The sequence below is a fragment of the Staurois parvus genome, unplaced genomic scaffold (genome assembly GCF_062004578.1).
Source record: "Staurois parvus isolate SC_StPar_1 unplaced genomic scaffold, SC_StPar_1.0 ptg000471l, whole genome shotgun sequence".
Taxonomy (NCBI): Eukaryota; Metazoa; Chordata; class Amphibia; order Anura; family Ranidae; genus Staurois; species Staurois parvus.
The window spans coordinates 2280233-2307343 of NW_028318267.1; the positions used below are offsets into that span (position 1 = coordinate 2280233).

A 27111-nucleotide genomic window follows, 5' to 3' on the forward strand; every position below is an offset into this window, starting at 1 on the left:
TATAAATCTTTCATTTATAAGATGCAACTCCAATGGTGGAGAAGGATCTGGGAGTTCCAGTAGATCACAAGCTTAATAATGGCATGCAATGCCAAGCTGCAGTTTCTAAAGTGAGCAAAATCTTCTCTTGTATTAAAAGTGGTATAGACTCCAGAGAGAGAGATATCATTTCCCCCGGTACAAATCATTAGTAAGACCTCATCTGGAATATGCAGTTCAGTTTTGGGCACCAATTCACAAAAAGAACATTGGGGAACTAGAGAAAGTACAGAGAAGGGCAACCAAACTGATAAGAGGCATGGAGGAGCTCAGCTATGAGGAAAGATTAGAGGAACTGAATTTATTCTCTCTTGAGAAGAGTAGATTAAGGGGGGATATGATCTCCATGTATAATACATAAGGGGGGATATGATCTCCATGTATAATACATAAGGGGGGATATGATCTCCATGTATAATACATAAGGGGGGATATGATCTCCATGTATAATACATAAGGGGGGATATGATCTCCATGTATAATACATAAGGGGGGATATGATCACCATGTATAAATACATCAGTGGTTCATATAGTGAACTTGGTGTAGAGTTATTCACCCTTAGTTCATCACAAAGAACAAGGGGGCACTCTTTATGTCTGGAGGAAAAGAGATTTCATCTCCAAATACGGAAAGGTTTCTTCACAGTAAGGGCTGTGAAAATGTGGAATAGACTCCCTCAAGAGTTGGTTCTGGCCAGCTCAGTAGATTGCTTTAAAAAAGTCCTGGATTCTTTCCTAGATACACAGAATATAACTGGATAATAACATTTATAGGTAAAGTTGATGCAGGCAATATCCGTTTGCCTCTCGGGGGATCAGGAAGGAATTTTTTTTCCCTGCAGGAGAGCAAATTGGATCATGCTTTGCTGGTTTTTTTTTGCCTTCCTCTGGATCAACTGTGGGCATAGGGTTAAAATTTCTTTTTTTTAATGGTTGAACTTGATGGAATTTTGTCTTTTTTTTCAGCCATACTAAGAAACAATTTTAATAATTTAATGCTAAACTCCAGGCAACATGCCAAATGCACAGATAACATACACAGTACGAGAAAGCGATTCTGACTGCCATAGGGATCTTACTGACTTCCTTCCAGTTCGAAAATTTGCCCATCTCTGCCACAACACAACTCTGTCTGGCAGGAGACGCTGCTTTCTCAGTTCAAGTTAAAGCGATATTAAGCTCTATTTTTTTTTTTTTTTTTTAGGAAGAGGAGGTCCACATTTGCATTACAAAATGGCTCTTCTATTTAAAAAAACTATACTTCTTGTTCTTCTCTGGACGGTCCCCAGGTCTCTGCCCTCCACCCTCCTTCACCTACCACCACTTTGGTAGGCGTCTGGATAATAAGACACCTGCACACTCCCAGGAAGTTTGCAACACACAACACTCCAGCAAAGCCATGGCAAGCTCCTGTCTTTGTACCCTCAGAATGCTTTTCTTTCACTTAAAAGGATAAGTTCACCTTTTATGAAAAAATAATAAATGTACATCTTTTCTGCAAACGAAAAAAAAAAAAAAAAGATGCTTTTAAATTTTCTTTTTTTTTTCTTTTTTACACTGGAGCTTGTAAAGCATTGCACCTGTGATTAGTAGATCGTGCAATGCCAGGCTCCTGGAGACTCTCAGTACACTTTCTGCCCACACCACATCTCCCATTCAGGAGGAATCAATTAACTGTGCTCACCGGAGCCCTCGCAGTTCATTGAGAGCCACAATGGCTGATGGTACTTGCAGTTCATTCATTCACAGAAATCTGGCCATGTTGTTTTTATATTGTGACAGCAGGAGTGGGGAGAAGAGACAGGAGCTGGAACATGTAACATGTTCCAAAAGGTGAATTTAGCCTTTAATACCCCAGAGAAAAAGCAGGAGTAGTAGTAAGAGGAAATCTCTCTAAAGTGTATTACCTCAAATGATTGCTATACACGGCTAGATGAACAAGAAAAAATATATCGATTCCCCCATCCTTACTAAACAGTGGGGACTGAAGAATCTCCACCCCCAGCTATTGTGTTGAGACAGCTGCTGCACCCGTGGCTACCTGAAGGCAGAACAGTGACCGACCCAGCTCATTCGATCTTAAAACTGACTTTTGTTCAGCTGGGTGGTACTGATGAGCTGATTCATTTATTGAATTTGTAATTTAATGATTTCCTTTGAGGAAACTTGTTCTGGTGACAACTGTCCAAAGCTGGCCTGTAGACTGCTCAATTTTTGGACGATTGCTCCTGAAACGGTTGAAAATGGAGTCATCTAGATTGTAAGCTCCAAGAAGCAGGGCCCTCCTTTCCCTCTTGTATTGAACTGTATTGTCTCCTGTTATATTGTGAAGCGCTGAGCAAACTGTTGGCGCTATATAAATCCTGTATAATAATAATAATAATCTATCACCAGCTTTAGACAGCTGCCACCAGAGCAAGTTTCCCCATTGGAAACCTCCTGTTCTGGGCACAGCCTCAAATGTATTGTATTGTAGACAGTGGTCAGCAGGACAAACCGTGAAATTGTATCCCTGCTGGGGACATTCAAACAGAAATGGAAATGGGTTGATGACATGGGTTTTGATTTTATAAACACAGTCAGGCACCACAAACAGAACATTATATTGCATCAATGCCTCCATAAAGTAAAGTAATCGAGAAGACTTGCCTTCTCCAGCTGAAGGCTGTAGCATATGCAAAATATTCTGATTCAGAAGATGTTGCTGGTTCATGGGTAAAGTCATCGGCAGAGAATTTAGAAGATTAGGGTTGACGGGTTGTGGAAGGTTGTTGGTAGCATTCTGTGCAAAATGATTTGGATGCTCAGGTCCTGGAAATGGAAAGGTGTTACCGATTGGATGGTGACTCTGCATTGGCGCCCCAGAAGCTGTGGTCACTATTACTCCATCTTGGAGAACAGATGTGGTCTTTGTGATGGCTGGCTGGCCTGTGCCAGCTATTGCTACTGATGACATTGGTAATGAACCTCCTAAAACACAAACACAAGGTCAGGGTTGATATCTATTTCACGTTACATAATACCTTCATGCATTAGAGGCAATCTATTAACTACTTGATCCCAAAGTTTACAAATTCATTAGATTTTATTTATGCCAGATTTGATTTAAATCACATGAAGCATTGTGTACAATTTTTCAAGCACTGAGCCACTCAGGGATGTATCCAACACCCTCCCCTTCCTCTGGTGTATGCTGCTTATCCTTTAAATGACTAGGTTAAGGGAAACAAAGAATACAAATACTAAATTGTGTACAGGCCGGGCAGCTGGTGAAGAGTTTTCAGAGATATACACTTACCGGCCACTTTATTAGGTAAACCTGTTCAATTGCTTGGTAACACAAATTGCCAATCAGCCAATCACATGATAGCAACACAATGTATTAGGCATATAGACGTGGTGAAGACGACTTCCTGAAGTTCAAACTGGGCATCAGAATGGAGAAGAAAGGGGATTTAAGTGACTTTGAACGTGGCATGGTTGTTGGCTCCAGAGAGGCTGGTCTGAGTATTTAAAAAAAAAAAAAACTGCTGATCTACTGGGATTTTCATGTACAACCACCTCTACGGTTTACAGAGAATGGTCCGAAAACGAGAAAATATCCAGTGAGCGGCAGTTGTGTGTACGAAAATGCCTTGTTGATGTCAGAGGTCAAAAAAGAATGGGCAGACTGGTTGCAGTGATATTCAGATGGTAGAGTCAGAAGGTGGCGCAAACACATGAAAGAATGGATCCATCCTGCCTTGTATCAACAGTTCAGGCTAGTGATGGTGGTAAAATGGTGTGGGGGATATTTTCTTGGCAATAGCAAGGTGTGTCTAATAAAATGGCCAGTGAGTATATATTTGTAGTCAAAAAAATACTGGTTGCCAAAAACATGATGAAAAAAGGGGCTGTGTGTCTGTCCAGGTCAATTAGATTGCAGACTGTAATTGACATTGCGGTAAAACTAGGGCCAATCAAACTATGTAGTCATATTTACACATAGTGGGGTTGATTTACTAAAACTGGAGAGTGCAAAATCTGGTGCAGCTGTGCATGGTAGCTAATTAGCTTCTAACTTCACCTTGTTCAGTTTGGGCTTTGTCCAAAAAAAAACAAAAAAAAAAACCCTGGAAGCGGATTGCTTTCTATGCAGAGCTGCACCAGATTTTGCGCTCTCCAGTTTTAGTAAATCAACCCCACTGTGCAACTGCTATAGCGGGACAATGGAGGTTATTAGTGCAATATCTATCTTTCTGAATTTCTCTTTCTGAGACTTCAGTTGAGCTTTAAAAAATGTATTCATCTTTTTGTTTTAGTTTCTGAAAAACAAACAAATCTGCATGCATCTATTCGGCAAGATGCCTGTTTTTTCAAACTGAATTACTCGTCAATCTGGAAGAAGCCCAGACCTCTGAAATCGGCCTATGGAAATAAACCTGATGGGTTCTAATTCTTCCTCACTTTATCCAAAATATATAATATATAAATATTTTTGCTTGAGATCTGCCAATTGTAAGGTTACAGAAGCATACTCTGGCATTCTTCTGCAGGAAGACATTTCAAAAGGATGGACAGCCATGGGCAATGAAAAGTGATCTTGGTCAGTAATCACTCATCACACCATGATCACGAAGTCAATAAATTATTAAGAGTTCTATATGCTGAACTCAGCCGACCTGAAAGAATAGGTAGAAATCCGCAGACTAAAAACTGGCTATAGATAAGTAGATGTTTTGCTGATAGCAACAGCAGAGAAATATCTGCCTACTCTTGCTGGCACTACTAAAGCAATTGGATTTCCCGCATCCTTCTCACTTGGCTCAAGTGTAGCATGGAAGAAGGGTAGATGGGCAGTTAGTTGCACACAGATGGTGGAATGTGGGCACGTATCAGTTTTGTTTCATAGGTTGCACATGAAGTGCACCAACAAGGATTTTCCCACAAAAGAAGGTAGATACGAATACTTTGTCTTTACATTCAAACTACCAATTTGATGGCAGGTGTTTAAAGCAGGAACAAGAATGTGCAAGAATGCACCTTTATTTCTCCTAATAGCAATCCAGGAGCCACATAACTCTGGGAAATCAATTATGCAGATATCATCCCCATTTTGTTAACCCTTTTAGTTGGTGAGGCTGCACACAACAGGAAGAGGTAGGATAGTCCAGCGTTTCTCAGCCTTTTTTCATTCAAGGCACTCTTTAAAATTCTGCACAATCTTGAAGCACCCATTACAAAATATAAAAAGACTAAATGAATAATTTTACAGAATGCACCAACATCTGGACATGTAGGACACCCAACGTTAGAGGTGATTTATTCTTCCAAAGCAAATTCATATTTGCACACTGGTACTGACTAGTATTCCATTGTTTCTCTTCTCCCTCAATGTCTCTCTCTCACTTAGCTAGTGTGAACCCAGTATTTATGGAGAGGGACAAGCAAGGATGCTGTGCAGGCACCCAATGTCCTTGTCAACTGATATCACTGGTGCCTAGAAAGACATAATGATGCACAATAAAAAAAACATGTGGGTTCGTGTGACTAAAAGGCAAGCTTGATCCACCTGCTGGTTTGTATACAATTTTTAGGCATTTTGTCAGGACACCCCCGAAGGTACCCTGGTTGAAAAAGGCTGGGATAGACCTCGGACTGAGGGGCTAGAGGTTGACATCAACAGATTATAAACTTCCCAGTTCAAGGACTTCTTGGTATGTGCAGGCACCCAGGTGCTCTTGCATTTCATTCCTGCTGTCATAGGGATAGATAATAGGGACACATAAGGCAACAAAAAACACTAGCAAAAAGTTCATTTTCCTGCTCTGTCTAAAATAAAGAGTTTTGGCTGGATCTGGGCTTTATAACATCACCCATCAAAACAGCTGAACACAGCTCAGTTCACTCACATCAACCTTTGTTCAAAAGCAACTGTGTACCTTGCAGAAACCTCTGTGGTTGGTGATCTTCCCATGAAAAAATGCTAGCTGTTTGGCTACCTCTGACTTGAGTCACGGACCCTGAACATGTATACACAGCAAAAGTCAGAAACCCAATCTGCAGACTTGAATCAGTTCAGGGACTAAGAAAGCACTGGAGGTAAAAGGTAGCCAGGAACTTCAGAGGCAACAATGGACAGTGGTAGACAGTACATTTTCCCTTAGCTACAGTTTCGTTTAATAGAGGAATGCTGAAAGGTCTTTGACCTGCATAATTTTTCTGGGCCATTCAGATCTGTAAATCAAGGTAAATGGCAGTTTGTGAGTTGCAGGACTGTTCATTTAAAATGGTACCTCAGAACATGACTACAGTAGTGGGCAATGTAGTAGAACTGCAGTGTATCCCAGCACACGAATGGATGTTTTTGGGCCTTACCATGTGCTGGCAGCGGACTCAAAATGATTAAGCTGCCTTAACACAATGCATATGCAGGAACACATCACAACAGCCTAGACAAGACTGAAGGGGCCCATTTACATGAGATGTTTTTCTTCATTTCTTTCCTCACCTTAAAGGGTTATTAAACCCAGGACCCTGTATTCATATATCTGGTCTCCCACAGTACACAGATCATGGAAATGCAGTTAGTGTAGTAAATATAAACTGCTAAATACCTTTTCTCATTAGCAGTATATAGCTTGTGACTTCTATCAGTGTCCAGCCTAACACTGGTCAAAGCCTGTAGGAGGAGTTTTCATTCTCCTTTGACTGTCCTATGAGGTTGCATGACCCCTGACCCTCTGGACAGTGCTGATTGGCTGTGTGCTAATCACATGCACCCTCCAAAAAAAAACAAAAAAAACCTTTCTAGTAATAAACATCAAACTGAGCATATACAGAGTGCCTCCTATGGCTCTGTACTATCAGCAGATGGATTGGGGACTGTGGAAGGGAAGGATCAGAGAAAACAGGATCAAACAGCCATGTTACACAATGCGCCTTAGGTTCCACAGTGGGTATATCAAGCATACGTTATTACTGCATATACAGACCAATTGTACTGCTGTGGGTTTAGTAACACTATAAGATTAAAAAAATGTATTTTCTAATCCCATTAGCACTTCTGTAAAATGTGGAAATCTCTTGACCAGATATTTACAAACTATAATGTCCTCCAGAAATTTGGCAGGATCACGTGTCTTAAGAGATGCCTTTTTTGTATGTTAACTTTTAAAACAACATCACACATTAGCTTATTGTAATGAAATATATACATTTACAGAATCTGATATAGCTTTCACCCATACATCATCTCACAGTGCTGTAATACAAGGAGGTTCAGAGACCAGGTAGTCAAAGAAATAATTGGAACAAATTTTTAAAACAAGACAAATCTTTTGGAATATGAAAGTTTTTTTTTTTTTAACTGGATGGACACCTGAAATCTCGATCAAGGTATGTGTACGAAGAATTTTTAGGTCAAATTACTTATTTTACCCTTCCTTCCAGATTACTTTTCTTTAAAAATACTACAACATGCTTTCTACTGTAGTGATTGGGAGATTTTCATTTATTTTTTCCTACTTTTTAGCAGTGGCCAACTAACATTACACTGGATATAAAAGTCACCTTCAGAGGCATCCGAAAATATAACAATCAGTAGGTCCCACAAATATAAGGTGCTGAATTTTTTCAGCTGCCGTCATCTATACTTCAATTTCCATAGCTCTGGACCAAGTGATCATTTGCCATCACTGATAATCACTTTATACCTATGTTTCACCCATTCCAATAGGTTATTAACATTCAAAAGGAACTGGAAAATGAAAACAGTAGGAAAAAAATCACTGACCATATGCATACGTTTAAGTATGGACAGGTGCTTTTGATTCACTAAGACTGGTGTTTGTGCCTTCTTGCAGGGTAATGCTCTCACAATTATCTTTGTATAGATACATAATAAAGTTTAGTATACAACTCTACATGAGCTACTCTATATGGGTATTTTTGATTAACCCACTGTATACAGTTTGTCATGTACAGCTGTTTGATTTTTTTTTTTTAAAACAATAGGAACCCCCTTTTTTCGTGTGTTTCTTTTCAATCGGTGAGTACAAGCACCAATACTTTTGGTCAAGTACTCGCAGATACAGATTACCGATACTTTGCGGTGCGATTTGCGCCAATACAAAATGTATGGATGCAAACTTCACCGCAAAAGAATGGCATACGATTTGAACAGGAATGTGATTCTTGTCCAAATCGCATGCAGTTTCCCCACTGCTCCTGTGTGAACCCAGGCTGTCATACCCGGAGTTCACACAGGAGCGGTGCAGGGAGGTATCCCGCAGCAGAGAGTAGGTGTGTAGGGATGTATACTACGGAGGCAGAAACTCCATATTCTCAGTGGTAGGAGAGGAGAGAAAGCAGCGGGGATTTCAAACCCCATGTATGGTGCTGCTTCACGTATTGGAAATTTCCATGGCTTTCTCTCCTCTCCTTGCAGCAATGACAGTAAGGGAATATGGAAGATCTGCCTTCATAGTATACATCCCCAGATGCCCACTCTACACATGGGATGCCTGTAGGGAGGTTTCAAGCATTCCTGTTTAAATTGCATGCTAATCTTTGTGGTCCAATATGTGTTGACGCACATCCCACCACAAAAGTATCAGTTTCCATGAAAATACTCCGTATCGACACCAGTACCAGGATCAGTACATCCCTAGAAAACAGAACAAGGCTGCAGAGAGAAGGAAAACTGCAGTAAAATAACTGTACTTTCAGCTTTTGTATAGAACTGTGAATGTGCATATATCTTTCTGGTATTCAAACCTCATGGGATATTTTAATTCTCAACTATATAAAAATGCTTTTGTTTTAAAAACTCAAGGTGTTCAAATGAGTGTATCAGCATGACAGCCAAGCAACTAGCATTTGTAAAATGAGATTCAGCAGTAGCAGCCCCCATTCACATTTGAGAATTGCCAATGAAGGCGATGTTCAAGTGCTTTTGCAATTTTTTTTGCGTGTTTTAAAAAGTGAAGTACCATACCAGGAGCTTGACTTTTATAATGGGAGCTCCTAAAAACCACTTTTTTTTTCCCATGTGCTCCTAGGGCCAAAAATGCCAATTCTCTTTGACAAGTAACTTATGCACCTTCCGAGTTTCAGACATTAAGCTACAAGAGCATGAATGCTCAAATATGAACAAGGACAGTTTAAAAACATGGAATTTGGATTTTTTTAGCATTTTGGAGCATTGAGCATTAGGCTCCTTTCACACAGATGTTTGGATCGGGTCCACCTGCCCATTTTTCAGGCAGACCCAATTGGAACCTCTATTCGCCTATATGGAGCGGAGGGTGTAAACAGACATGTGTCCATTTACACCCACCGACATCCAATCAGCCAAAGAGACAGATGGAGATCTGTTCCCCTTCCGTCTGTCGGATGTAATGGCAGTCGGATGGAAACAGACAGACGGTCCATTTCCATCCAACTGCCATAGAGGACAATGGGCTGTGTCTGCATCCGCTCTGCATAAGCGGAACTTACATGGACCTGTCATCCGCTTGCTCAGCGGGGATCAACAGATAACCCTCTGAGCAAGCGAATCTGCTGACAGGTTCGCCCCGCATGAAAAGGGGCCTTAAACTACAAATGCTCAAGTGTGAAGGTGATTAAAGCAAACCATTTTTGACAGACACATGGGGGCTGCTATGGCCAGTCTTCTGCAATTTGATGCTAGTTGTCTGGACAGGACCAAATGGGTTTATTACAGTTTAAGTAACTATATATATCTCAAAAATTTCAAGTCCTGAGCTACTAGCCAGGCCCTAAGTAAGGCTGGCCATACATGGGTCGATTTTGAGTTCGAAAATCGGACCCAAGAATAATTGGTCGCTTTTCGCTCTGTTATTGGGGAAATGGCACCAGTCAATTTTCGTGGTTCCTCCCCATTTCGTTTATTGGGCATGCTGGAAAATTCGTGAAAACCGACCGATTTTCTAAATCACTGGTGGTGCCATCGGATTACAAAACAAATAATGTTTTTGATCGAAAAATGGTTACGGAATTCGACCCATGTATGGCCTGCTTTACTCACCACCACCAGAGTTGCCCCACCCCTAAATACCTACCCTGCCCTGTCCCTAAATACACCCTCAAATTATCTAATTAAGTTACACTTTACATCAGGTGTCCCATCAGAGTCTCCCCTTTACATTAGGTATTCCCCTTTGCATCAGATGTCCCCCTCTACATCAGGTGACCCCAACACAGTGCGCCCTGTGTAGCTGCTTGCTAGGGGGGTACTTGTGCAGGCTTGCTCCGAAGCCCTGCTGGCTGCGTCCATAGACACAGACAGCAGGGCTCTGGCTCTCCCCCAGCTCCCTCTGCACTGGCTGTGTCACCAAGCAAATCAACACATTGCTCTGATATTAAATTGTTCTACAATTTGACATGCTTAGGACTTGTTCACACTATCTGTTGGGGTAGTAAAAGCCCATGGTTGAGTCATGCTTTTACCATCCCCAACCACTACCCCCCTTTAGCTGCAGAGGCAGCAGCCGGGGGGGGGGGGTATGCATGTTGTAGCTGTGATGCTTTGCAGTATGAATTATACTCATAGTCGCTTTAACTGGGTGTAGAGCATGCTGAACACGACCCATTCAAGTAAATGGGGCCACTCTCTAAACTCCTCTAAATCACATGCAATGCATGCGGTTGTGGAGCGCTAGTACAGGGATCAAAGGGTTACAGCAGGCAGTAAGGAAGCAATACAATGCCTCCTCAGTGCCTGTCAAATGCAGTCTGGAAAAAAAAAAAAAATCCAAATGCAGATCACTCTTCAGAGAGAGCCGCTAGTGTGAACAAGCCCTTAGAGATGTCAAAGAATGAACAGACCTTCAAGCAAAATTGTGGATGGTTTATGAATGTACAAAATATGCATAACCTTAAGCAATAAAATGGGATTTTTATCTAACCTGTAAAATCCTCTCTCTGACGTACATTACTGGGCACAGGCAAACTATTGAGGAAAACTGGGCTATACTGCTGCCTTTAGGAAATTCAACACTGGCAAAGCAAAGCTGTAAGGACAGCCCAGTATAACCCTTCCCACACTACCAGCATGTCATATTTTTGTAGTAAAGCAATGATAGGAGAGGACCATAAGAACAGAGAGGGACCTGTGTTCCACAACACACTTGAACAAGGGAAAGGGGAAGCCTTGTCCCAAGGTCATAAAAGTTTTAATAATTGTCAAATCCACCTAGTTATAATGGAACAAGAAGCTGTTTAATATGGGGACCTTTAGGGAGGACAAAGAGTCAGATGGTTGAAATGGAACTGAAGCTGAGAAATAAACTCAAACAGTTTGTACCACCTCCAAGAAATGGAGGAAATCTACTTAGGATGTGTAGGAGCTGGGCTGAGAGATGGTAGAATAATGTCCCGATTAGGGTGAAAGAAAAAAAAAAAAAAAGAAACCTTGGGTAAGAAAGAAAGAATGAAAAAAAAAAAAAAGACCCTAAGCCTCAAAACCACGAGATTCTTGTATAACACATAAAAAAGGTTTAGGCCACCAACTCACAGACTTGCCTTGCAAAAGTAATGGTGATGTGAAAGTGTGAAATAAACTGTAGACAGAGGAATATCCCTAATATGATTAATGGGTGGTTTCCCAAGGACCAACAGGCCTAGGTTGACATCTCTTGCAGACACTGGGGAATATAAAGGAGGAAAAATCTGAGCAACACCCTGGACAAAGGACTTCACTAGGAAGTGAGAGGCAGGCAGTCTTTGAAAAAGGACTGCTAAAGTTGATATTTGAACTTTGATGGTATACATGGCCAATGCTGATCCAGACCAGACTGGAGAAAAGACAGGTTATGATCTAGGGGGCAATTCCTGGGATCAAGTGAAGAACTTTCAAAGAGCAAAAGTAGATGTTGAGGGAAGTTACCGTATTTTCCGGCGTATAAGACAACTTTTTGACCCTTGAAAATCTTCTGAAAAGTCGGGGGTTGTCTTATACGCCGGTATACGGCATGCTGACACTTTTTAGGGGGGCGGTGCGGTGCCGCCGCCGCCCCCCCTTCCAACAGAAGTGAAACTAAGTACAGGGGTGGGCAGGGGCTTCTGTTTCTTACCTGGCTCCGGTCCCACGACGATCCGGTCCAGGAAGCGCAGCTGCTCCTTCCTTCAGTTCGGCCACTGGATATTCGTGCGGCTGCTCGGCTCCGCCTCCTCACCGGTGATTGGCCGCCAGAACTGTAGCTCAGGAAAGGCACACAGGCGGCCAATCACCGGGAAGGAGGCGGAGCCGAGCGGCCCCGCGAAAATCAAGTGAAGGTAAGTGTGCCGTGCACAGGTGCTGCTGCAACCATATATGCTTGCTGCAGCAGCACCATACTGAACAGGGGTCAGCAAGTGTCAGTGGGAGGAATAGTGCCCCATCATTGGTGTCACTGATACCAATGATGGGGCATTATTCCTCCCACTGACACCGACAATGGGACACTTTTCCTCCCCCCCACTGACACCACTGATGGGACACTATTCCTCCCACTGACACCAATGATGGGGCACGATTCCTCACACTGACGCCAATGATGGGGTGCTATTCCTCCCACTGACACCAATGATGGGGTGCTATTGCTCCCACTGACACCAATGATGGGACGCTATTCCTCCCACTGACACCAATGATGGGGTGCTATTGCTCCCACTGACACCAATGATGGGACACTATTCCTCCCACTGACACCAATGATGGGGTGCTATTCCTCCCACTGACACCAATGATGGGGTGCTATTCCTCCCACTGACACCAATGATGGGACACTATTCCTCCCACTGACACCAATGATGGGGCACGATTCCTCACACTGACACCAATGATGGGGCACTATTCCTCCCACTGACGCCAATGATGGGGTGCTATTCCTCCCACTGACACCAATGATGGGGTGCTATTCCTCCCACTGACACCAATGATGGGACACTATTCCTCCCACTGACACCAATGATGGGGTGCTATTCCTCCCACTGACACCAATGATGGGGTGCTATTCCTCCCACTGACACCAATGATGGGACGTTATTCCTCCCACTGACACCAATGATGGGGTGCTATTCCTCCCACTGACACCAATGATGGGGTGCTATTCCTGCCACTGACACCAATGACTGGGCACTATTCCTCCCAGTGATACTAATGATGGGTCACGATTCTTCCCACTGGTGTGCATTGGAAGAGGGGTAGTCTTATACGGCGAGTATAGCCCAAACTACATTTTAACAGGAAAAGTAGGGGGGTCGTCTTATACGCCCAGTCGTCTTATACGCCGGAAAATACGGTAACTTCCTAGTATTTAAAAGCATAGGGATGACTAAATCTGACAGACACAGGTCAATCAGAACCTCAGCTTCAACAGCCATGCTTGTAAATCAAGGATAGTAGACTGGCCCCCGGGGTAGAAGATCAAAACAATCTAGGAGGTCCCACAGAGAGTCTGCCAGATGTCTGACTAGGTCCAAGTACCATGACCTCTTGGGCCAGTATGGTGCACTGTGCATCACTGAATGCCCTCATCTCAAACCTGGGGAGTAGGCGAAGAATGAACTTTAGAGGAGGAAAGACATGTATCAGGTTGAACTGAACCCATAAAAATGTCACCAGGGCATCCACTAGGAAGGCTGGATGATCCCTGTTTTTGGAAATAAATCTGCTCAGTTTGTTGTCAAACCCCAAATCCAGAAGGTCCATGTCCAGTGAGCCCCATCTGCATAAGAGAGATCGAAACACCTATGGATGAAAAGACCATTCTTCGGAGAACAGTGATTGATGACGGAGGAAGTCCACTCGCCAATTTTCTATGCCTTGAATGTACAAGGTTGTCAACACCACAATTTGTTAATGTTGCATGCCCACAGCAAAATGCAGGTAGGGTTGATACACTAGGAAAATGGGAATTTGCAAGTAAACATCCACGATGTCCACACAGGATGTCTTTCAGGAGGGAAGAAATTACTGACTGGGTGGATCCCCAGTATAGGGCAGCTGGCTTCTTTTACTTTGAGGATGGTAAACAGGTTTTATTAAAAACTCTGAAACCTAGCCCCCTCTGAGACCACTGTCATGACTTCTTGATAGAGGAGCTACTTTAGAGCAGCCTGGAGGTCTGCCAAATGCCAAGTTTGACATTATGAAGCATGGTGGAGGCAAAGGCCAAAATTCCAGTTTGTAGCCCCTGGATACAACATTCCATGTCCAACTCCCTGAAATGTCTTGGGACCATTTGGCTACGATAGCACCCCCTCATTGAAAGAAGAACTTGGTGGCCAGGTCTTACAGCAGGTGTACCATCATGGTCCTTGACCTGTAGAATACCCTGTGGCTATCTCCATGCATTGCACCTAAGTGAGTGCCTAATGCAGAGTCCAACGAATATTACAGGCCAGCAAACAATTGAAGAATCTTGCCATCATTAAAGCTTTATGGATCTTCCAAAGACCACAACCGAACTCATGTTCCTGAATACTTTTCCCATGTCCAGCAAGGTACACTTTACAAATTAACTTTAAACAGTAACTAACTCTAGCTACAGTCACTGTGGTGAAACTCATCCTCGAAGTTTTCACCTGTAGCTCAGCTCTCTCCCCCAGCAGTAACACGGCAACCTTTCCAGCCAGCTAGTCTCTAATGTAAACACGGAACAGGAACACAGGAAGCGACAACATAAAAATACTGAGACCCCGTTTGAAAAGCTTCACAGTTTCTATTGTGAACTTTGAGGACTTTTGCCCACAATAGCAGACACTACAGAGGTTAGCGAGGTTTTTTTTTTTTAAAGCTTATTTACTGCATTCTAGGAATACACAGCTGTTTCAATATTCCTACCCTGACCACAATTCTACCTTAAAAGAAACTTGTACCAAAGAAGTATTGTTGCCTAGGCGAGAATGCTGTATCCTCCCTACCCGAAACCTCCAGGGATACACAACATCCATTCCAGGAGGCTTTGGGGCAACCGCGGGCTCACTGCACATGCACAGCAGCATACCATCAGTGGGCCAGAAGACAGGCTGGCCTCCTGATGACGTCTGTATAGAAATGGGACCTGGCAATGGGAGGGGAAGGTTGCAGCAGACAAGGCTGGATTTGCTGGCTGTGCATGCATGTTGTATTTTTTTTTTTTTCAGGGCAACCTGCAGTACAGGTAGAAGTGATGTTCCTCTTTAGCAAACTATAAATGTTATTAATTTAAAGAGTATTTTCACTTTTGGAATCAAATTTGAGAAAATCCTACTACAGTCATGAACAAAATTATCGGCACCTTCTCAAAATTGTAAGAAATAATTGCATTCCATGTTTGTGATGCTCCTGTAATTTGTAAATAAACTCAACTGTATCAATTAACAGGTGCTGACGATCTAGAAATCACACTGGCAACCAAGTAATAATGCTGAAAAATTTACTCCACCTTTCTGTGGTGTGTCTCTATGTGCCACAAGGAGCATAGAGAAGAGAAAGAACAGCAAAGAACTGTCTACGGATTTGAGAACAAAAATTGGAAAAGCATGGACAAGTTCCCTGGATGTCTTGACCGTGTGCATGGCACTATGAAATCTGAAGATTACCAAAGAATTCTGGGGTACAATGCAGGGCCCAGTGTCAGAAAGTTGGGTCTCAGTCAGAGGGGGGAGGAGAGAGAGAGGGGGGGTTGGAGAGAGAGGGTTGGAGAGGGAGGGGGGAGAGAAAGAGGGGAGGGGAAGGGAGAGAGAGGGGAAGGGGGAGGGGGTGAGAGAGAGAGGGGGGAGGGAGAGGGGGGAAGGGGGAGAGAGAGGGGGGGGGAAGGGAGAGGGGGAAAGGAGGAGAGAGACACAGAGAGGGGGAAAAGGGGAGAGAGAGGAGGGAAAGGGGAGAGAGGGGGGGAGGGGGGGAGAAAGAGGGGGAAGGGAGAGAGAGAGGGGGGGAGAGAGAGAGGGGGGGAGAGAGAGAGAGGGGGGAGGGGGGGAGAAAGAGGGGGGGAAGAGAGAGAGGGGGAAGGGGGAGAGAGAGGGGGGAAGGGGGAGAGAGAGGGGGGAAGGGAGAGAGAGGGGGGGGGGAAGGGAGAGAGAGGGGGGGGGGAAGGGAGGGGGGGAAGGGGGAGAATGGGGAGGGAGGGGGAGAATGGGGAGGGAGGGAGAATGGGGAGGGAGGGAGAATGGGGAGGGAGGGGGAGAGGGGGAGAATGGGGGAGGGAGGGGGAGAGGGGGAGAATGGGGAGGGAGGGGGAGAGGGGGAGAATGGGGAGGGAGGGGGAGAGGGAGAGAGAGGGGGGGGAGGGAGAGAGAGGAGGGGGGGAGCGAGAGAGGGGAAGAGAGCGAGAGAGGGGAGAGAAAGCGGAAAGGGAAAAGAGCGAGAGAGGGGGGGGAGAGAGCGAGAGAGGGGGGAGGGGGCACGAAAGAGGGGAGGGAAAGAGGGGAGAGAGAGGGGAGGGAAAGAGGGGAGAGAGAGGGGAGGGAAAGAGGGGAGAGAGAGGGGAGGGAAAGAGGGGAGAAAGAGGGGAGAGAGAGGGGAGGGAAAGAGGGGAGAGAGAGGGGAGGGAAAGAGGGGAGAGAGGGGGGAGGGAAAGAGGGGAGAGAGGGGGGGCGAGAGGGAGAGAGAGAGAGAGGGGGGAGAGGGGGGGGGGAGAGGCTGCAGCCTGTGAGGGTACCCAGATGGAGATGGACTCACCTGCAGGCAGAGGACTTGGGAAAGTTGAAAACGTGGGACTTCATTGGTCCCCTGATAGAGGACCACCTGTATGACAGGGAAGGACCGGCCCAGCTAGAAAGCCTGGTAGCAGCCATCGACCCAGGAGTACACGAGAGAGGGACCAAGTGAGTAAACCTGCACCCCTGGCCCAGTAAGGAGAAACTGGATTTGCCATCTTACCGGGGGACTGTTTCACACTGCAGTGGCAGGCACTGGATCCCCTTGCCCAGGGATTCACCCAGTACAGTTGGATGAAGTGAGGAGCCATCTAGGGTCTGGGGAGATACTATAAGAGATGCTGGCCAGCTCTCCAGAAAATAAACTTGAGTGTTGCCTGACTGTGCAGGACTATAGGGCGACCCAAATCCTTTGCAACTCCTACGGGAGTAATGCAACATTTGCAACCGATGCCGAGACCTACCAGCACAGTACAGATAAGGTAAATTATTGTAAACGTTAACTCCCAAACCCCTTAGAAAAATTACAGAGAAAGGAAAGCTAAGTAAAATTCTTCAGTCCTGGAGTGTTCAGAAAGAGCGGTTAAAAAGGTAAGCAGTATTTTTTTTTAACCTATGTTATGTGAATAGGAACAGGTAACAAAATACTAACTAGGTGTCATTCTAATTTGGCTGCAAAAGTGGAAATACAATACAATTTAAGGTTTACATATACTTTAAAAGGGTAACTTCCCTTTTCTGGGAAAAAAATTAGCAAACAAAAAATTTAACATAACGTATACAATTGTGACACAAGTCATATTGTAATTGAATATTAAAAATGACCTTTCCTTTTCAATCTGCAGAGCTGTAATTTTCTGTAAAATGCAATGCAATGCAATATGGCAACCTGGAAGCATTCTGTACACAGATGGTGTGCAGAACGCCCCCTGAAAATGTAATTTCCTGCTTAAGCGATCGGCTTACTGATTTTCACAGAAGTCTGAATTAAGATACAATTCAGATTTTTTACATCCCATGCAATAAAAATTTCATTTTTCAGGAGATACTCCAAAAGGGAATCACACCTAAAAGGGATGCAGACCCTGCACTTTCCTTATGAGAGCCCTACAGGTGCAGCAGCTGATAATTATAAAACCACTCTCATACAGATTCACTCTGCACATGAACACAGACAAATGAACAGTTATTTCTTCAGAATAACAAAAGGTAGAAATCTGCAACAAAGTTAGTTAAAATCCTTGCAATGTACATAGATCACCCAGAGGGGAATGTTTTTTTTTTTCTCAACAAAAGTGGAGCTGTTGCCATTTTGTTAACAAATAGTTGCCCTTGCAGGAATGGGGGGGGGAATGAAAGTTTTGCTAGGTGCTCTGGCTACTTTGCTCTGCTGGTCAATACAATAAGCAGGTCACATACAGGCTGCTGTTATGTGAACATCTGTTGCTCTACCGACCCTTCCTTAGGACTACCCAGCAATTTGGCCTGAACAGTCAGCTTACTGTTCTTATTCCCAATTGCACAGAAACTGTTGTAGGAGGGTGCAGTGGTGCTGCGTGTAATGCAGGGAGGTAAAAAGCAGGATAGTTGTGGAAGATTACAAGAAATGTAGGAATAATAACTTGTAAAAATGACTGATCTCTTGCAGTTTCCTGTAACATAACTAAAGTCTCTGATCACCTTCCACTGAATATCTTCAGTTTTACGGTTCCAATAGTGTATCCATGGTCTTCACTTGCTTCCCGTAACATGCACACTATGTCTGGACCAGTATGACTTCAGTCTATGTTTTTCTTTTTATTAGACAAGCTGACTTTTAGTGATGTATATTTTATTCTTTTGCTCTTCATTGATATATATTTAGAATAATGTATTTTTTTTTTTGCTTTATCCCAGCCAAAAAAAAAAAAATTCAAGGGAGAACATAAGAAACTAATATGTTTGTCCAGTGGGCTCTCACTTCCAACAAATCCACCCAATTTCCGGTCCAGGTGTGTAAATCTAAACATGAAGTGAAACGAAATTTCCCCATAGAAGATAACCGAAATGCAATAAAAACCTGAGAGGTTCAAACCTTTCTTCACTTTATCCGACAAATAAACAAAATGCTTTGGTTGCATTTGAGCTATACCATGTTGCTTTGGGAGGGTGGAGATTTTTATGTACAATATCTGTTGTCTAAAACTTTACAGAGAATGGAACTCTGGAAAGATGACAGCCCCACCCGCTGACTAACTCCTAAATATGAACATTTACCTGAATTTTTATTTTTAGTACTGATCTTGTAGATAAAAAAAAGGAAAGATTACCTTTAATAAAAGAAAAACAAAAATTAAACGAGGAATGTGTTTTTTTTCAAACGCAAATTGCCTGTCTGGCTTCTGAGACTAGTTCAATCCTAACTTCTCATGTCATGCCTTCCACCAAATAACATGAAAATGACAGATTCACACTTTTTTCTTTTCCCAAACAAGTGAGCATTAACCAGTTTTGTTTTTTTATTTATACCGCAATACTAAAAAAATAAATAAAATACTAATAAATATTTACACACGCAATATATATATATACACACACATACACACACACATATACACATACATACATACACACACATATATATATATACACACACACACACACACATACATACATATAAATTAAAACAGAAAAGTCTGATGTTTGCATAATTACAGACACCCATCCATATACCTCATAACACAGTCAGGTGAAGAGCATACCTGAATCAGTACTGTTACCAATGCTGTTGGGTATTATTGGTATCGAGGAAGATGACTGTATCCTCGGCTGGGGAGGGTTGAGGTGTAAAGAATTTCCTGGATGGTTCAGCATCCCATAATTGCTATTTTGCATCTGGTTTATGAACCCGGTGAGATGGGAGTTAGGGACTGGATTGCCACCATGAACAAAACTAGTGTTTGGATTTTGGCAGGAAACGCCATCCCCTCTCATCGGTAAGTTATGTGCCAGTGAATTATGGAGATTGACGGCGTTCAGGCTGTTGTCGGTATAGTTTATCTGGTTGGCAGAGCAAGGCAGACTCAAGTTTGAGTCAGGAGCGGTGTTGCTATTGCTGTTCATGTGGGAGTTTTGACAACTCATGGTTTGGAGGAGCTGTGACATTGAGTTGATTGGAAATGAGTTTTGCCCTTGTTTCCTCATCAACTCTGCTCCATGTTTTTGTAGGCTGGAATTATCGACTGGTGGTGGCTTGAGCAGATTCATCACCGTTGACCCAGGCTGTTTTCTCTTTCTCAAGTCCTTCTGCTGAGACATTAACTTATCTCTCAGAGCTGCCCGACCACTCTGTCCCTCGGCTTGTGGTAAAAGCGCGCTGGAGGCCGGAGGAAACATGGTGGGTAAAGTGCTATTCCCGTCACTGCTGCCACAGCTGACTGCAGGTCCGGAACTGCTCTTATTACCAGCAAGTTTATTTTGATTTGCTAGCTGTGCTTTGGCTGCTGCTGAAAGTAAACTGCTCGCAGGGAAAGAGGCAGCATTATGCTGGTTCAAAATCTGATTTAAAGGCATTCCCAGCAAACCTGCCTGACCCTTACTAGGAGCATTACCAGCCGATGATGAGGGGAATACGGCATTGTTTGGGGGGTTCAACATGTTGCCCATGCCACCAATTATTGGGTTATGAATGTCCTTGTACTGATGATGGCCGTCAGGTTTAGCTAAAGGACTGGATGGCATGGAGGGTCTTGGAGAGCCCATGTTGGGCCGTGGAGAACGGGGTGGAACTTTGAGGCCAACGCAGGAAGGTTGTGTTCCCATTGGAGGCATCATGAAGTTTCCATGATCAGATGATGTGGAAGAGGAGCGTGATCTTTGGGGTGAGGCCTCTATCCTCCCAATACCAGGTGCCATTGTGTGAACTGGGGAGGTTACTGGGGAAGGAGACAAAGACGATGAGGCTGGATGTTGGATTCTTTGAACATGATTACCGTGATTCATGTGACCGGGTTTGACAGTTGGCAAAGGGAGATTACTTGGCAAAGGAACAACAGCAGGCGGCATGTTTACATTCATCACAGGTACCTGAGAGTGAACATTTGGATGAAATGTGGAAGTGTTCAATACAGGATTTTGGAGAACTGGTTTACTTGGAATGGGATCTAGAATACCAAGTGGATCTTTCTCTGAAGATGTCAATGGCTTTTTCTGAAGAGCACAAAGCGGTGGTGGGGGTGGAGGGGGAGGTGGTGGGGGCAAGGGGGGTGGAGGACCTGGTGTTGGTTTATGGTGAAACATTGCACGCGACATATCCATGTTTGGTGGATAACTGCACACAGTTTTTTTCGAGACTGGGCTTGTAAAAGTGGGGGAAAGAGGTATGTTTGTCCTTACAGCCATAGCACAAGATGGCTGCAAAGGGGAACCATGCAACATAATAGACTGGGGAGACACAGGAGTCCTGTTTACATGAATGGGACTGGAACTGGGTGGTGCATGATAACTGGGATTGCTCCTTGTGAATGTATCAGGACTCCCCAAGGGGTCTGTCCTTGGAGAGACAGGGCCTTCACCAAAGATCTGGGACCCAGATGAAGCTGGACTTGGCAGGCCACCATGACTCCCACGATATGGTGATTTGTGTCCGTGTTCGCTGCTTCCTAATCTCTGCCGTGAATATGCAGAATGGAGGTCATGCTGCTGAGTTCCCATATGTTCTTTCACCATCAGCTTGAATGGGTTTTTACATTCTGGCAGAACAGAATTAACAGTTCCATCATGTGACTTATTCCTCATGGAACGTGGAGTCGATGCCCGTGTAGAGACCACAGGAGCAGAATCTGGAAAGATGACAAACATTTTATATTAGCATGCTATATAAACATACTATAACATTTATACTGTGTAACAACAAAAACGAAAGGCATCATCAAGCACTGTACCAGCTTGGCAAAAAGTAATTTCAAAAAACATTACAAAATGGCTTCTGTAGTAAAGTTACAAACTTTATAAAATTTTTAAAAAGCATGCATTTTCTTTAAACCGGGACTCCAAGCAACTAGGTTTTTGAGGGAAAGAAGTAGGGAACTGGTGTGTGAAATCATGTTGAAGGCTACAAGGAAGAGTGTTCAGGGTCAACGTTATTGGTTAATTAACCCCCTTTTGTTGCTATGGCAGTTGATGTTGGAGCCTTTCCCATCAAAGCAGTGCAAGTCAGATTCAGGCAGACATTGAAAATGCAAGAAGCTGGTGGGCGAAATTTAGAGAGAAACTTTAAAAGGGGCAGATGTTACCAGTGGTGGCATTGGTGTTAACTAATTGATGACCACCCCAACTCCTTACCTGAAGTTTCATCCAATCTCTTCTCATAATTCCTCAAAGTATATGTCCTACTTAGGACTGATATTCACTCCAATGTTTATATTGATCTTGTATTGGTGGGCCTTCCCTGCACTTAGCTATTAGTTCATTGCATTTAACCTCACATTTTCTGTAATGTTGAAAAAGTTTCACCACTCATCCAAGTGGCTTTTTCAGTTCTAATGATCGTTGGTAAACTCTTGATCTTAAAAACCTTGTTTTATCACTGCTGACTGTCTTACCTAGAAGCATATATTAGTTTGATTGTTTTGGTGGGTAACTTATTACATTAGAGGGGCTCTGACACATAGGGGGTAATTTATCCGACAAATAAGTTTTATTTGCTTACGTTCATGTGGTAGTTAAGCACATTTGTATTATTTAAAACATTTTTCAAGTTGGAATCCAACTTTAAAGCAAATGTATGCTCACAGAAAACATTAAAGGACAACACAGAGGAATAACAGTTGCATTTCTGCTTTCTATTGGTGGTGGCAATGGTATATACAGTTGTACTCAAAAGTTTACATACCCTGACAGAAATCGTGAAATTTTGGCATCGATATTGAAAATATAATGGATCATGCCAATAAACTGTCTTTTATTGAAGGATAGTGAAGCCATTTATTATCACATAGTTGTTTGGCTCCTCTTAAATCATAATAACAGCATTCATCCATATTGCCATGATCAAAAGTTTACATACTCTGGAATGTTTGGCTTTGGTACAGACACACAAGGTGACACACAGAGGTTAATTAAAGGTTAATTTCCCACATCCTTGCTTTTTTAATTGCAATTGGAGTCTTTTTATAAAAATAGTCATTTAGTTTGTCAACTCGCACATGGACACACTGGGTAGGCTAGATACTGAGCCATGGGGAGCAGAAAAGAACTGCATAAAAAGGCAATGAAACTTTATAAAGATGGAAAAAGATATAAAAAAAATCCAAAGCCTTGAATATGCCAGTTAGTACTGTTCAATCACCTATTAAGAAGTGGGGAATTCAGAGATCAGTACGAGTACTGATACTTTCAGTTAAGTACTTGCCGATACATAGTACAGAGACTGTGCGGTGCAATTTGCGGCAACACAAAATTTATAGCCGCAAATTGCACTGCAAAGAATAGCATGCGATTTAAACAGGAATGCGATTCCTGTCCAAATCACATGTGGTTTCCCCACTACTCTTGTGTGAACCCAGGCTTGTCATAGCCTGAGCTCACACAGGAGTGGTGCGGGAAACTTCCCGGTCCAATGCTGAGTATAGAGTGGGAGAGAAGGGCGTGTGGGGATGTATACCTTGGTGGCAGATGGAGGAAGATACTCTGGATTCTCAGCTGTAAGAGAGGAGAGAAAGCTGCGGGGATTTGAAATGTATAAATCGCCACACGCCCTTCTCCCCCACTCGCCGCTCAGCATGGGATTGGTTCAGGGAGGTTTCCCGCGCCGCTCATGTGTGAACTCAGGCTTCAACAAGCCTGGGTTCACACAGAAGCAGTGGGGAAACCGCATTCGACTTGAACAGGAATAACATTCTTGTTCAAATCGCATGCTATTCTTAGCAGTGCAATTTGCATTTTTTGTTGACGCAAATCGTGAGCATTTTCACGAGTACTCCTGAAAATACTCGGTAGTGGCACTGATATCGGTACATCCCTAGTTGAAAGCCAAGGTCAGGTAGACCAAGAAAAATTGCAGCCACAATGCCAGAATAATTGTTCAGGATACAAGGAAAAACCCACAGGTAATCTCTGGAAAAAGACAGTTTGATTGTTTGAAGGAGCACAATACAACGATACTTGAACAAAAATGAGCTGCATGGTTCAGTTGCCAGAAAACAGACTTTATTGCGCCAATGGCACAAAAAAGCCTGGTTACAATATGCCTGATAACACCATGACACACCTCACAGCTCCTGGCACACTGTAATCTGGAGTGACAAAACCACAATAGAGCTATATGGTCACAACCATAAGCACTATTTTTGGAGAGGGTTCAAGGCCTTTAGTGACAAGAATACCATATCCCCACTGTGAAGCATGGGGGTGGCTCACTAATGCTTTGAGGGTGTGTGAGCTCCAAAGAGGCAGGGGGATTCAAGTGAAAATTGATGGCAAGGTGAATGCAGCATGTTATAAGAAAATACTGGCAGACAATTTGCATTCTTCTGCATGAAAACGGTGCATGGGACACACTTGGACTACCCATCACGACAATGACCCTAAGCACAAAGCCAAGTTGACCCTCCATTGGTTACAGCAGAAAGGTGGAGGTTATGGAGTTGCCATCACAGTCTACTAACCTTAATATCATCGAGCCAATCTGGGAAGATCTCAAACGTGCGGTTCATGCAAGGCAAACTTAGAATTTTTGCATGACCTGGTTGCATGTTGCCAAGACAAATAGGCAGTTATGCCACCTTCAAGAATTCGGGCTCTCATAGACCATTACAAAAGACTGCACACTGTCATTGATGCTAAAGGGGGCAATACACAGTATTAAGAACTAAGGGAATGCAGACTTTTGAACAGGGGTCATTTCAGTTGTTTACTTGAAGTTGTGTTTTGTTTTATTATTGTACCATTCTGTTATGACATACAGTTGAATAAAATCTCATAAGGAATAAAATAAATAGGTTTTGCCTGCTTACTTATGTTTTCTTTAAAGATGGTACATACTGTATACAATTCTCCAAGGTTATGAAAACTTTTGAGCGTAACTGTACAATTGAAAGAAGAGCGCCCCGCAGATTTAGGGTCTATCCAAGTAACACACTATTAGTTTCGATAAGGTCACAGAAATAAATATTGTGGTACTCTCGCTTTTCAACTGTGATACCACTGGCTTTCCAAGGAAATTTTGGGTCCACAGGTTTTTAGAAAGCAGCCTTCAGATTACTAGATTACATCCTGATTGGGGTGCAGCACGCCACATACATGTTTACATTTGACTGTTTTGGTAGAAATAAAAGTGCAAACAATTTTATGTATAAAGTCGACACTAAGCCCTGCCATTGCCTAACTTTCCTGATGGTCACTAAGAGCTCAGCACAATGTTGGACCAGGAGGGTGGCTTGAAGAGTTGGAGAAATTACCAACTTTTTGTTTTCATCTGCAGCTTTCAATCTAACCAGCTCTTTCCAGTTCACATAATCTGTAGTCATAGCAGCACAAGGTTTTCTACAGATATAAAAGTCACTCCCAGGAACTGATTACTAGTCAGTGACATCTCATACTATAAAAGTAATGTGTTTTTATGGTTTAGCAGTGTTCATGTTCTCAGAAAGCAGGGGGAGGCAGTCTCATGAAATGCCAAGCTCAACTTGCCAGTATAGTACCATGCAGAAGAAAAACAAAACTATGGGAGACCCTCTGGGTAGCTGGATAAGACTAAAGGGAAAGCAGAGAACTTGTTCAAGAATGACCTGTTAAAGGCATGCACACTGCTATCAGGGACTGCAATGTGTTGGAATTTGCACTACAGTAGAGCTATGAGAACCTAATGACACCAGCATTAGCATAATTGCTGAAATGAAGGTGTAGCAACAAAGACTTTTGCTTTTGTTTGTATTAAAAAGGTTGCTCTCCTCATACAAGTCAATAATAACACAAAAGTAGGTTGATGTAGACTAAAAAGGGGGGTAAACCACAAATCAGAGGCACCTATAAATACCACTTGAAGACAGCCTAACTGGGAAAATGCGTCATGGTTTTCAAGTGGTATACCGGGGTTATGGCTGCAGCAAGATGTCATAACCTCAGTATTGGTTTTTTCTCTAACTGTTAAAAGTGGTCCAAGTGGCTGATTAGCTGAGGAAAGTTGGCTTCTGCTGATCTCTATGGTCTAGAAAGACCGGAGAAACTTTTGGTCTGCTGCTTACCATTGTAGAGAGAAGTGGAGTCTTATAGACCCCGGATCTCTCCATAAAGAGGACCTGTCATGCTTTATTATCGCAAGGGATTTTTTTTTATTTCTTGAAATAGCAAAAAAAAAAAAAAAGTGATAAAAAATGTTTTTAAAAGGGACAGTGTAAAAACAAAATTTTTTACAGCGTCCTCATCCCCATGTTCTTGTGCGCAGTGGCGAATGCATACATAGGTCATACCCACATATGTAAACTCTGTTCGCTGCGATACCTCACATCTGTGGTGCGAACGTCAGAGCGAGAGCAATAATTCTAGCACTAGACCTCCTCTAAAATGGTAACCTGTAAAATGTTTTAAAGCATCTACTATGGAAGTTTTTTATGTACCGTAGTTTGGCGCCATTCCACGAGAGTGTGCACTTTTAGAAGCACGACATGTTAGGTATCCATTTAATCGGCGTAACATCTTTCATATTTTACAAACAATTGGGTTATATATTGAACCTGAAAACAAGCTGCATTTATCAATAGACACAAACCCAAATCTCATTGACAGAGGTTCTAATAAAACAAATTCTGATGACATGAGATAGTATATCTATTCAGCTATAATTTCTAGGTATAAACTTACTTGTCCCGCCCCCAGGACTTGTCAACACCAGCGAGGGGTGCGGCGTCTCCATGCTCTTGTGCAATGTGGCCACAGCAATTATCTTACGTTTGTGGATGCAAAGCTTGGTCACATCCTCATCTGCCTTAACATCCTCTGCGGTTCTTTGTTTCACAGCAGCTCCAGGGTCAAAATTAAACACCTACAATGGTCATACATTGGATTACATAAGGGTGGGCATGCACATTCAGTTATTTATTAGCCTCTCACACTGCACCCTGGACCATCTGAGTGCTCTTCAGCTCAATCACACTTAAGTAGGATGCAGAAGTCAACATGCACTGGTACACTAGACTCTGTAACAGACAGGTACATTAGTGTGTCTGCAATGTTCTACTTTAGCCAAGGGCTCTCACAATGGATTTACCTTTTTTTCAGCAAACTCTGAAATGTAGAGTCCTAAAGCATGTGGCTAGAATATCCCCATTATTTTAGATCCCCCTTTAAAGAAGATGTGAAAGATGTGAAATGATTCTCCAATACAGCAAGAATATTAGGCAAGTGCATCTTTTGTCACTTCTGGCTGTCAGTAGGAAATGCAGTTTATACATTTGCCTCTGGGAAA

General features: G+C 43.0%; 1 protein-coding gene across 1 annotated transcript in view; it reads right to left on the reverse strand.

Moving 5' to 3' along the window:
• The window catches only part of MBD5 (methyl-CpG binding domain protein 5), an 82808-nt gene that overhangs the window by 25009 nt on the left and 30688 nt on the right, over positions 1-27111 (reverse strand). The window contains exons 4-6 of the mRNA XM_089689373.1: positions 26508-26688; positions 19409-21487; positions 2691-3011 (exon numbers count right to left, since the gene is read on the reverse strand). Of these exons, the coding sequence (XP_089545499.1) occupies positions 2691-3011; positions 19409-21487; positions 26508-26688 (2581 nt within the window). The remainder of the gene's footprint in view (positions 1-2690; positions 3012-19408; positions 21488-26507; positions 26689-27111) is intronic.